The following is a 13,665-nucleotide window of genomic DNA, read 5'->3' as shown; positions in this document are numbered from 1 at the left end:
CAGCCATATTTGTTTACATTTGAAACTTAGTAAAACAGTGAATAAATTCTTTCTGCACCTTCAGTGTCTTTTTGCCGAGTCAGACCAAAAGGAAACTTTTAGTGTTGTGCACCGAAAAATCTGTCTTTTTGACTGCTGACCGAATTGCTTGTTTTTGCGTAGAGACTGTAATTATTTGTAAAATGTTTTTCATTGTTTTAACTGTATTTGGTGTTTTATGTTTTTCAATATCTTTCAATTTTTAATGAATATGTTTTGTATTTTTATGTATATTTGGCTTGCCGCGAAGTAAGAATTGAATTAATTGAATGAGAAATATATCTCTAATGAAATTCGAGGAAATAAGTATTTCCTATTAGCAGCAAATATTGATCCCAGTCTGTCTCGGACAGAGAAGAATGTTTACGAGTAGCGCATGCGTATTATGTAAGCGGCGTTGAATCAATCGTCTGTGAAAAAATGTTTCTTCTTTATTTGTTAATTTTTTATACATCGTTTTAGATTTATTATAATATTTGAATAGAACATGTAATAACGATTAGAAAATTCTTCAGATGATATAATTTTATGTGCATTTTGAGTTCTAAAGTGAATCAGATGTAACGCTAATCAGATGTCAGTGAAACTAGGGCCAGAGTGTTTCTAGTTTAAATTAATATAGTGAAATTTAAAGAGTGCATTTATTTAATTATGGTTTATGCGCCGAAATAGGTTTAATTCAATGAAATAAGTTTAAATGAAATGCAGGAAAAATGCGTATAATTTAATATTCCGAACAAGGAAGTCATGTGTTGTACACATCAGCTTTATTTTTATTTTCATAATTTGTATTTTGGTTTTCATATGTATAAAAACCAAAATACATACAAACAGGTTACTGAAAAAAAGTTAAATTTCCTAGAACATGTCTACTAAATTTTAAAATATTTATTCGCTGTAATAAAATCATGTTCTTTTATTTTAACCTAAGTATCCTATTAATAAAATAGATACCAGTATAGTGCTACTCTGAAATATTAAGTATATTTATATTTGTATTTGTGCTTAGATTTCCGATTAGTAAAGTATTGCAAACTATGTGTGAAACATATACGAATGAGAACTTTTTATTACGTAATAATTTATAACATTGCAAATTGAGCTTTATTGTGTTGAGAAGTTATAATATTTTTGAATGCGAACAAATATATATTTAATCTGAAATATTTGTTCTTAAGCTCAGAGCCTCTTTCATCGACTGTTTTTTAAGTACATTTAAGAGCAATTTGATACTTAGTACAAGTTAAATACCATTTCAAGCGTTATTAATCAAAAGCAGTACATTTACATATATGTGCATTATCATTCCATTTTATGTTTTTATTAAAGCAAATTTGCATATCCAATGAGTTTTGAAATGATATTATTAATTTTTATTTTTGATGTTTAATTTCCTTTGATTTAAAATTAAGAGCGTTCAAAACAGCTGGACATATAAATTGCTGCTTGCTTTATATTATGATGCTTTTTAACCTACAGAAATAAATATCGTTCAAAACTTTCTTGTCATTTTATTCTAAACTTCTGAAAATATTAACTGAATTTTTTATAATCATTATTTTGCAGAAATAATCTTCCAATTTTCTTTTATTACAGTGTTCCGCTATTGAAAAATTTGAAAGATGAAGTTTTAGCAAAGATGGCAGACGTATTGGAAGTAGTAAGTGAGCACAGAAAAATTTATTGTATTATAGAAATCAAAGTTACTAATTTGAAGAAAATCAATTTTACAAGATTGTACAATAAAATTATGTAAATAACAAAATTTCATAAGGTAGATAAATATATAAATTCTCTTGTAAATGAAATAAGTAATTAAAAAAAGATTAAATTATTAATAACATAATTTGTAAAATAATCAGAATAAATATTAAAAAAGTGTTCGCGCATTATATTAGCTTTGTGCATTTGCTACTGTGACACCAGAAAATTGGTAAGTTATATTTTCGCGAGTCTTTTAAGACTTCATGTTCATCACATTCAAATGCAAATTTAAAATAAAACGAACATTACTATTTTATAATTTTTACAATGGAGCTTAGTTCTAAATATTTCAGGATTCTCTGTTTTAAAACTTAAGTAGTTTTCCATAAATTTGGACACTTTTCAAAAGAGCTATATAAAATTTTTAAAAAACGTTTATGAGTGTGTACACTTTACCCACAAAGGATATTAGATCGACATAAGCGGATACTTTTATTTTTGGAGTGAGAATATATTTTAGTGCACATTGTTACCACTAGGTGGCGACGTTAGTATCACGACATAAGAAAGGAATGAAAGAAAAATTAATTATTGAATATTTACTATATTCGGTATATTCGAGAGTATATTGCCACATTGCTGATACTATAGTAATCTCTTTTGAAGTCTCAATTTCATATTATTTTTTTAGGATTTAAATTTCCCTTTTTTTATAGCAATATAACTTTTTCTACGGGTGAACGTTTGAACTAAATTGTGTCTTAATCAAAAAACATCCCCCTCTGAGTATAAGGCCTTGTTATATATATAAATAACATGTTGATGCGTCAGACGGTTGAATTTATATGTTTTGAATGTTATCCGGGTTTATGGGACACCATGTATATTAATGTGTAAGAGAAATTTACAGTTATATATATGCCATAACGATAATTTAACTTCGAAACCTTTTTTTTTTTTTTTTTTCAAAAATTCATGAACTTTGAAATTTGATAAAATTTAGTATAGAAAAAAAAAATCTTTCTGGAAAAGAATTTTTCCCATGATAATTCGCTTTCTTTTATTAAACCCGATTATTGATATATCTTGATTTATTTGCTGCAATATGCCCAGCATAAAATATGGTTGAATAAAACTGACGTTTAAGAAATCAGCATTTCTCCTCTCCCGAAACTATGAAGTGCGAATATTCTAGTAGATGTACAGCATGAAGTATGTTTACCCCATTGTCTACATTATTATGATGTGCTTGGTATTGCGAATATAGGAAAATGTTGAGAAAATAAGTCTTCTTAACGTGAAAATTCGGAGATAATGAGTATGCTAAAACTCAGCAAATAATATATTTTGTCTGAGTTCTTGCTTGTTATGTAAATTTCTAATCAGCTCTGTTACAAAGCGTAATTTCGATGAAGTGTAAAGCTTCCACAATCATTATCGGTCATTCGCCATTACGCCTTCTCATTAACGGATCACGTATCGGGAAGTGGCAGATAGTCTGCAGCCACCTTTCCCATTAGATTAACTCTTTATCATTCTACCACAATCAGAAAGCTATGTCTTTCCACAGCATTTGCAGATAAAAGAGGACTCTATTTCTTTTATTGCTTCGTCATAAGGCTGTACCATTGTTTTGGATATTATATTTGTGCTGATTAAAGCCTCGAAAAATAATTATAATAAGCGGAATTACGGGTTTAGAAACAAAATTCAGGTTATTTTCGAAGACATTTTGCAGTCTAAAAAAATCTAGACTGAAGACGAAGACAAACGAGATGACGTAGATATTTTATACATTCAAGCGTTATTAACTTTGCATTATTCAAGCGTCTTCAGTTTCAAATTCCGAACTGAATCGAAACAACATTATTTTTCACGATCAAACGTTTAATTTAGCACAAAAATATAAAAGCTTGCAAAATTTTAAAAACATTTCTTTACAAATAATTTAAATAAATAAAATAATTAAAATTACTCACTAATTTAGTAAAGAATTTACTAATTAATTTCAGTTGAATTATGTTATAGAGACATTAGGTTATTTGGAAACAGGAGTCATGAGAAATGAGCAACGTCCTCGTCTGGAATCGAACCACGCACCTCTGGAATACGCGCCCAGCGTGCAGACCACCACACCACGAAGGCGTGCTCAGAAGGCGGGAGAAATACTTTATAATGTGTTAATGATTATTTTTAATAAATACTAAATTAATTTAAAATAATGAAATAATTATAAAATATAAAAATCGTATTTATAAAATAATAAAATATACATACATAACGGCAATCCACTTGAAATACTACCTACATGTATGATCATGTCTATCATTTTCCTCTGTCTTCTATTATATTTTACGGTTTCCCATTTTATTAAATCAGTTTAATATGTTTAGTTTATTGAATGAAATACAGTTTACATAAAAACAGAACGTTAATACCAAGTAAGTAAGTACATAATATCTTTTTATATGTTAATAATTTCAAATATTCAGTTTTATTTAATTCAAAGCTTCTTCAGTTTCGTTGTAACGGTAGATTTAAATCTAGATGTATTGGTTCTTGTAAAGCGAATTATGAGTTCAAATAACTTCATCAGGAATAAATGAAGAAATATTCTTAGAAAAAAGGAACACTATATTTACAAACCCACCTACATGGAAACAACTTAATGAAAGTCTTCTCGTGATAAAGTTCTAAATAAATTTTAGTTTAAATATACGTAGTTCTAGCTTATTGAATCAATAGATATCTAGTATAAAATGAATGCATAGATTCAAAGATATTTTTAAATATGGGGTTATTTTATAGGAGGCTTTTAAGTATAAGATGAGGCCTTAGCACATACGACTTCATGAATTTGAATCCGGCCATTTCAGTGAAGCAATATATAGATAGTGTGAAAGTGGGATATTCTTATAGAAAGGCTTGTAGAAACTATGATGGAAATCAATCATCGCAAAAAATAGGAAAAGTTAAGCGCATTTCTAGTTTTTTTTAAAAATTTATTTCCTTGTTAAAATCTACACTACAAATCAGGAAGACGTAGCGAATTTCTCATGTATTTTTCAAGCCGAGATCATTTATTATTTTACTGAATGTCGAATTTCAAAGAAAGTGATTTTTCCCCTTGCAAGCAACATCTCACAGTACTTGCTTTTCTCGCCGCGAGGAATCGATTGGCAAGATTTGCTGTGAGACTGCAGTGTTATTAAAATTTGTTCTAAAATGTTCTAAAATTTGTTCTAAAACATTTACTAAAGTTCTAAAATGTACGTAAACATGTACTGTTCAGCACATTATAACATGTATTAAATAAAGTTTGTTTAGAATGCTAAAGCTGATATACAAAATGCCGTTTTAGCAGAGCAAGAAATATTCAGATATTTCATTAAAAATATTTATATGAACTCTTTCTTCTCAAAATGAATAGAAGTTCAAGTGTTCATAGAAAACATTTGTAATAAAATGATGTGGGGTTAATAGGTTTTTTATATTACTATATGAGTTTGCTTTTAAGTAACAAAAATTTATTAGCGAAGGTCTACTTAATCATATATTATACTATTATGGTTATCCAAAATAAAGAAGAAATATCGAAATCACATTTACTAAAGGAAAATATAAGGTACCAGGGTGAACTAATTAAAATTACTACCTCGCTTGTTTTGCAGAACATTAGGGGATCATTATGTGTATATTTGCCATTGCTGACAATAAATGTTGAGATAATTCACCTTGGCATTAAGCCAAAGGGTCTTCAGGTGTGTATCAGATATGTCAACCTATGCTATTTCTGCTTGTGGGCAGTGTTCAAAAGTAGCAATGAAGTAGTTTTAATGAAGTAGGCGCTGTTGGTGTCTGCTGTTCTACCAGTCCTCTTAGATGTTTTCGATACGTAGCATATCAAAACAGACGTGCTAAGAAAGTAGGGCTACTTAATTTTTGCATGTTACATGTAATATGGCTACTTGTTGGGCCCGTTAAAATGTAGCCGATGGAAGTGCTTGAAACTAAGAGAGAAACACAAATTCAAAAGCTTCAGTGTAGATGGTAGTTACTGAGTGCGACGGCGATGTGTATCAGCAGGTGTTCAGAGGTAAAATCTGATAGCACTTCAATCATAGCAGATGGCGAAATGGAATGATGATGTTTAATGCTAGGTTAATATCATGGTGCAGTCTATTCCAGCAGTGTGTAGTAAGGTTCAGTCCTTGGTAATCACAGCAATTAAGGGTGCTTTGAAAGATTCTCCTCCCCTGCAGATATGTCAAATGGTAAGTTATGATAGCACATAATATGCAATAGATTCTAATCTTTACATCAGGCTTCTTAATATCATTTAGCGAGCCACCCCCGCCATGCGCACAACATGCCTGTCCTCACGTTTGGTGGTATTTGATCCAGTAATTTCTGTCGATAGATTCATCTCTCCTACAACCACAGATTCCATACTCTCATCAACCAGCAAAGATATTTTAGAAGGTTATTCTTCAGTCTCTATAATCCTCAATTCTTCCTTTGTATCTCAGAAATTCTCTCGGATGTCTGTCATTCTTTAACGACGCATGCTAATACTTACGATTCAAAGGAACGGTGAGAAAATACATAATTTCAGTATTTAGAATAATCTACTGTTCTTTTTGTTTAGTGTTTTTAGGTAGTGTTACCGGTACCATTGATCAAGAAGTATATAAAATCTAAGATCGCTTAACTCTGATGGCTAAATGGCTGAATTATCAGTACTCCCGGGCGTTGACGATAATTGATCTATGGTTTATCGTTGTAGAGTGTGTGTATGTTTTTCTGTTTCTATCTTTTGCGTGTGGCAGCAAGTCTAGCGGTTGATAGAATATTGTGTTTGTGACAGCCATGACAGCCAAAGGTTCGCTTATTTCGCATCATTTATTTCATATTTAGAATTAGTTTAATTAAATAACGTTAAAGGAAATATAGTGCCTGTGTCACGTGATTTGTTTATTGAACCAGCCGCAATGAAGTATAATAAGTTTGTGCCATGCTGCATGTTTGTGTGATACTGCATTCGAATAAAATTATTGCAAATTTCAAGCGTATAAGAGCTTCTTTCAATGTATTATATTCTGGAAGGCCAGCAGTTTTTATTCATTTGTAAGGAATATCCTCTTTTATTACTGCGTGCTTTCCAGGTGTATTTGAGAGCAAATCCGGCTAGCACTCGGGAGGTCCGGATTCTAATACCGAAGGAGGTTATCGCTGATTTTTCCTATTCTCTTTTCCGACATAAACTTAGTGACTCTATAAGTGGAGCATGAACGAAAATATTTTGGAAGATACTTCATCACCAAAGGGATTTGGCTACTGTGTTTTTTCTAACTTTTTACTCTTCAAATGGGGGAGAATGTAAGTTTTTTTTACTTTTTGTCTGAAGGAATAACTGATTTTTCCCTGTTTGATCCAAAATGAATCTAATTGCTTTACACAGTTAGGAAAGGAATTTTCCAATCTTCTGAATGTAAAACAGAGTAGATCGATGCCGTCAGAAAAAGTGCGAATAAGGTTCAAACTTCATCGGCAAGGATGCGTTGTATTTCATCCTGAATTGTTTCCAATATGCTTCGAATATATAGTGAATACCTAAAATGAAGCTATATTTACATAATATCATATATTAATAAGATAATAATATGCAAGTATTAATAATTATATGCATATATATATAAATTCAAGAATTAATAATCCAATAAAATTAATTAATATTACAATTATGCATTTAAATAATTTATTTCAAAATTTAATAACAGGAATTCATACAAATATTATAAAATTTAAAAAGGAAATGCTGTTTAAAATTTAGGAACAATAATAAATATTTCTCACATAACATTTATTTTTAAATATTAAATTATTTCATGTAAGCCAGATCTGTTTTGTTCATTGCATTGAGTAAGAGATAACTTAATGTTACCGCACATTTTAATTCAGAATTAACAAAATTATTTTCAGAATTTTTTATTCAGTTAAAAAAAAAGACTGTTTTAATAAAAGGTAATTTTTTATGTAACTAGAACTAGCATATAAAGGCTTTTAACCCTCTGACGGGTACGAGTGTTTTAACCCAGGCATGAGATTGTTTGCCAATTATAATATATTGTCTTATTATTTAAAATACTTTGATTCCCTATTTACGTAAATGATTAAATATTATCTTATGAATAAAAATAGCTTTTGAAAACAGACTAAATTAATTATACAAATTTAGCTAATAAATGCTCTTTAAATACAATTATTCATAAGCGGATCGAAAAGGCCGTGCCCACAGAGAGTAAATTAAGGAAATAAATGAATTCGCTATTCGAAAAATGAAAGTATTTTCAGGTATATAAATCACCCAGAAGTGAATATGACTAAGCAAGCTTTTGCTATTTAATTAATAGACTGTATTATGTGTTAATGTCCTAGCCGAAGAATTAAATGATAGAATTGCTTTAACTGCTATGAAGGAAGCAATGACTTCGATATTTTGAAAGATCGTTTCTTTAGCTAAATTTCCCGCTTTAATTTTTCTTTACGGGTATTATTATTTTCTCGCCACGGAAATTTAAAACCAGCTAGGCATTTATTGTTCAAAAGTTTTAATGTTTTTTGCACAATCAATGCAATGAATTGCAACAACTTTTGCAATTCATTGCAGTCAGCTTATATATTTTACAAATTGAGTGTATCAGCGAAATGGAAGCAGCCGTGATTTCTAAATGCCCTGATTTAGTTAATCTTATTCTCCTCCGAAATCATGTGGAATTCAGGTCTCTTGAAGGAACAGAGAATTTAGGGTATTTGCAGGACAGGAAAATTGAAAAATGAAAAAAAATTTCGCAAGGATTTGATTTAGTTATGTGTTAATTTTTGATACAGTAGAATTACTCTTAACCGGCCTTAATTAAGCCGGTTAAGCAAAATACCGGTTAAACGGGAGAATGAAAAAAAACCTGTTTAATTCATGGAAATGCGCTTTTTATAGCTTAAGTAAATATTTATTAAGTGTGCAATTTATTGCAAACGTTTTACATACCATTAGTAGGAATGTTTAAAAAAGTCAGCCATTTTTTTCCGTTGAAGGTTGGAAATTCGACTCGCAGCATATTTTTGTTATTATGGATATATTTATTATTATGAATGAAATCATTCATTTGCTCTTTGGCAGCTGAGGAAGATGGTTCGGTAAAACCATCGAAACAAGTCTTGTGAAAATTTGCGAATATAATGCTTTTTTTTTTGTTGTTTGACTTCTAAATTAATTTTCCCTTTTATTAAAAGGGCAGTTGGGGAAACGCATGAGACCCAGATGACCAAATTCAGATAAAAAATAACAACCCATTAAATTTTAGTTTGGACATATGTAATAGAAAGCGTTGTATATGTTATTATTTGCGCCTCGGCGGAATTCGAACCAAGTGTGTTCCAAATAATTGTTTGTCATGTTAATTACTTACACATAAGAGCAAACTTGGAGAAATGCGATAATTTCTTAAAAGTGGCTAGTTATATCTCATAACTGGAGGCAATTTTAATCATTATCTGCGACGTTTCTCTTCAGAAAACAATTTATAAAATATCTTCTGTTAGAATTTTATTGGTTTTAGCAATGGGTCAAATGACTGGACTGAAAGAAGTAAAAATCTAAACGGTCTGCTTTCGTATTTTAAATTTATTTATCATATTCGAAATCACTACCTTGGAAACCTTTGTATGCAGAGTCTATTAAGGTTTTTCTACTGGAGTAAGAAAGGAGAAAATTAGCAATGCCATCACCGAGACTCAAACTTAGGAACTTCCGATGATAGATGGACGTACTTCTAATTACACCGCGAAGGTATGAGGTAAGGAAAAGAAAACACCTTATTTGAGTGCATATTTTATATTATACTATTATATTTTATTTCTGTGAATTTTTTATATACGTAATGCATTTAAACATCTAACAATTCTTGCGATTTTATGTCTTACTTTTCATACACATACAAAGAAAACTCCCGTCATTAGCGTCTTGCTTTTGTTATCAATATATGCATTACGTGATTTTCATTCTGTGGTAAAAAGTCTAATATATTTTTTTCCTTATCAATGGCTTTGCAACTAATGTAATCAATGGCTTATCAATGGCTTTGCACCTTATTTGAGTGCATATTTTATATTATACTATTATATTTTATTTCTGTGCATTTTTTATATACGTAATGCATTTAAACATCTAACAATTCTTGCGATTTTATGTCTTACTTTTCATACACATACAAAGAAAACTCCCGTCATTAGCGTCTTGCATTTGTTATCAATATATGCATTACGTGATTTTCATTCTGTGGTAAAAAGTCTAATATATTTTTTTCCTTATCAATGGCTTTGCAACTAATGTAATCTTTAAGTCCTTTGTGTTAATAACGTGTACCTAGATCCACGTTTTGTTCTGCTAACTAGATTATTTTGCTATTGTTCTCCACACGGTTAAGGATAATTTTATTTTATTCTTTATGTGCGCTGTTAAATTTTCGGTTTTATTTATTTATTTTCTTTTCTTTAGCGTCCATTGTTTCTTATCTTTTTGGCTGAAACTTCGGACCGTTTTCACATAAATGCATTGTTAGAACATGCATTTAACGCAGTGTCAGTTCCTTTTGCCTAGAATGTGGTTTTGTTTGACGCCAGCAATACAACGTCAGCTCAGATTTAATTTGATGTTGTATGGTAATATTTTCAAGATTTACCTATTAATCAGTTTTTGCAGCTATTTCTTAAAGTAAGAACTTTCCCAATTCACGAAGAAAATATTTTTCGTTAATACTCTTTGAAGTGCAAAATATCGAAACAACCATTGTGCGTTTTATCTGAGTCGAAAACGGGATGTCTGATTACCAACACTGATGTGCTATCCACTGCAGTCACAAGAACACATAAAAATACCTTTACTATCTTATATAACTCTACTAAACTAAATACACTGCGGGAAACGAGTGAAGCCTAGTCGACCATTCCAACTCTGGACGGTGATTCACCACTTTTGTAGCTAAAGCAAATGATTGCCCTGTTCGCTATTGTGCTTATCTGAGTGGGCCACTATATCGTTGAGCAGTGTTTCAGTTCCGAGGAAAGACATGGATATTTACAGTTCTTTGTTCTCCATCTTGCGGAGGTAATATCTGTATATTTAGATTCCCTCTGAACAATATTCTTGTTAAAGAGACGGCCAAATCTCTGATGTATCTGGCAAGTCCCGACCAATGCATCACAAGTAAATACCCCGCCAACTGTACGCAAAACATCTTAGACAAATATGGAGAACTAGGAGGTCTAGGATAAATAAAAATCATGAAAGATTCTGAGTAACCCCATTTGGAATCCAGTAGCTTCTCCGAATAATCGACTTCGTGTATTAATCATATTAATCATTATGCCACTGTTTTACATGGATGGAATATTGGAATGTTTTTGGTTCGTTAAAACACTTCGTTATGTAACTTATTTTATATTTAAATTTCTTAAAGCTTTCAATTAAGAGAATTTTTCTACATTCTTAAGTCATAAAATGATTTCTGAAATACTAGCGTTAATGAAAAATTCTGAGACCTTCTGAAATTTTTCTCAATTTTTCTATTTTTTAAATCATGATATGATTTCTTAAATACTATTGTTTCTGAGAACTTCTCGTGTTTTGGTGTTTAAATACAGATAACATAAACAGTTTCTAATTTAATTCATACGAGTGTTCACAAAAGCCCTTACACTGCAGCCTTTATTTTGCAACCATTGGTCGTAGACATAGGGTTTCAGTTACAAATTTTTTAAATAAAGCAAAGACTTAATTAATTTTTTAATGCATAAAATACGAAAACTAATTTTTTACTCTTTTCTCCAGTCTATGTACTTATATTTAGGAAAACTTTGCACTCGTTATAAAAAATGGAACATGAATCCTTTGACTCCCATACAATAAAAATTCGCCGAGACATATCTGATATAAAAATCAGGAATCATATTCAGAGGGCGTTCACGGGTCTAGGACTTTTCGAAGTCATTTCACCGGGGCCGTTTCGCCGTCAAGACATATTTTATTTACGTGACTTTATTATATCTTGTCGTATTAAATTTTTTTAGTTTAATAATTTTGTTTACCTTTTGTATACTTAATAAATGCTGCTTGTAATATATATAGTTGTTTACAAGTATGAAATATAAAGAAGTTAGACACAGTTAGTTGGAAAATTATGTCAGTATCTAAGAGAACTAACTGTAGCTAAACTTCTGATATAACAGAAGTTTCATTATCGATTTTAAAATTATGCGGGTGCGATATTTACATGATTCGTCAAACTTTCTTGAAATTTCAATCGGCTAGCTCAGAGAAATCATTCATACAAGCAGAAAATCCACATTTTTGCGAATGAATGGGAAACGGAATTACTTTGGAATCTTGTCAGCACATTAATCTCTTAAAATTAATATGTCATGCCTAAAGATGTGTTTGTATATAAGTTTACACAAAAACATCTTATACATTATTTTATATAATATGTTTATTAAATTATTAAACTAAACAGAAATATTAAACTAAATCAACTTACTATAATACGGCAAGGTATAATACAGTCGTGTAAAGAAAAATATGTCTTGACGACGAAACGTCCCGACGACGAAACGTCCCGACGGCGAAACGGTCACGTCGAAACGGCCACGGAGAATATTCCCGTTCTCGTTGTACAGAAACTGGAAAGCTAAGGATTTGCATTTGTACGGAATTAAAAATAAAATATCCTTCAGAGAAATGTTTCTGATATTAAGAGATTATCTGACGAGGACTTCTATGAGCATTATTATGAAAATAGTGATCAATATAAATTTTTATTGCAATATAATATTTTATATCACTATAACTATCAATTACAATTTCAAAATGGATAGTTTTTGCGCAGAATTTTCTACAACTTGTACTCTAGAACACAGTGCTTCAATAACGGCAAGTAGCGAAATCGTTATATTATTTATATTCATTGAAATGAAAAATATTTGCATTTTAATGAGCTTTTTTTACGGTTACTAGATCATGATTCTAAAGTAATTAAACTTCATGAGAATATTAATGATGCAATTTTATGGACTTTGAAAACCTATGAATTACACGTGTAAAACGTTTTCTGCATATCAAATGTAAAACAAATTATAAATAAAGACATATGTAAATCACAAAAGACTATCATTTAATAAACTTTAAGAGAAAAAAACATTCTCGAACTAGTCTAATTTATTCACTAACCGATTTCTCAGCGCAAATTCAAAATGAAATTAAATAGCGCAAATTTTGAAATTAAATATCTCGGTCAATTTTTATCCGGCAGTTTTTCCGGATGTCAACCTTTTCATGTTCTATATTTTATAACGAGTAAAAAATTTTTATTAACATAAGTATAAGCATTAAAAAAAGTTAGATTTCGAATTTTATGCAAAATTAAGTTTTTTTTAATATAAAAATACAAAAACAGGGAACTTTGCGGTATTTAAAACATTTTTGTAACTAAACGTATCCGTGTACAACTAACGGTTGGAAAAAAGAAAGGTCTGTTAAGTGTTTTTGTAGGCAATGTATCTATCTATCTATACATGAACTTTTCTTTTGGAACAGTATGTCTTTGAAGGGTAATTTCAGCTCAAACTTTCAGGCTATGTAAGAATTGTAAAAGTTTCTTGCATATTTAACTAAAAAAAATCTACAATCTAGTTTAAAAGCACTTAAAAACTCACTTTGATCTCAAGATTCTAAAACTGGTGTTTGCTTGGCACAAATTTTCTTTTTTTTTTTTTATCGTACACGATCTTAAAACTGTGTTCCACAAAGACCTTTTTCCCTGAGGCAAAGTTAGCGCTTCGATTCTAATCTCATAATCCTGTAAAAGT

The 13,665-nt window shown here is 30.3% G+C and overlaps 1 protein-coding gene across 1 annotated transcript in view; it reads left to right on the top strand.

The window, feature by feature from the left end:
• Nucleotides 1–13,665, top strand: part of LOC118183323 (cGMP-dependent protein kinase 1-like) — a 509,379-nt gene that overhangs the window by 243,042 nt on the left and 252,672 nt on the right. Inside the window, exon 6 of the mRNA XM_085824166.1 lies at nt 1,636–1,699. Within this exon, the coding sequence (XP_085680292.1) occupies nt 1,636–1,699 (64 nt within the window). The remainder of the gene's footprint in view (nt 1–1,635; nt 1,700–13,665) is intronic.

Source organism: Stegodyphus dumicola, chromosome 9 (assembly GCF_044657685.1).
Source record: "Stegodyphus dumicola isolate Sdum_Otavi_A_Nest chromosome 9, ASM4465768v1".
NCBI classification, from domain to species: Eukaryota; Metazoa; Arthropoda; class Arachnida; order Araneae; family Eresidae; genus Stegodyphus; species Stegodyphus dumicola.
This window is presented reverse-complemented; position numbering and strand designations above follow the sequence as displayed.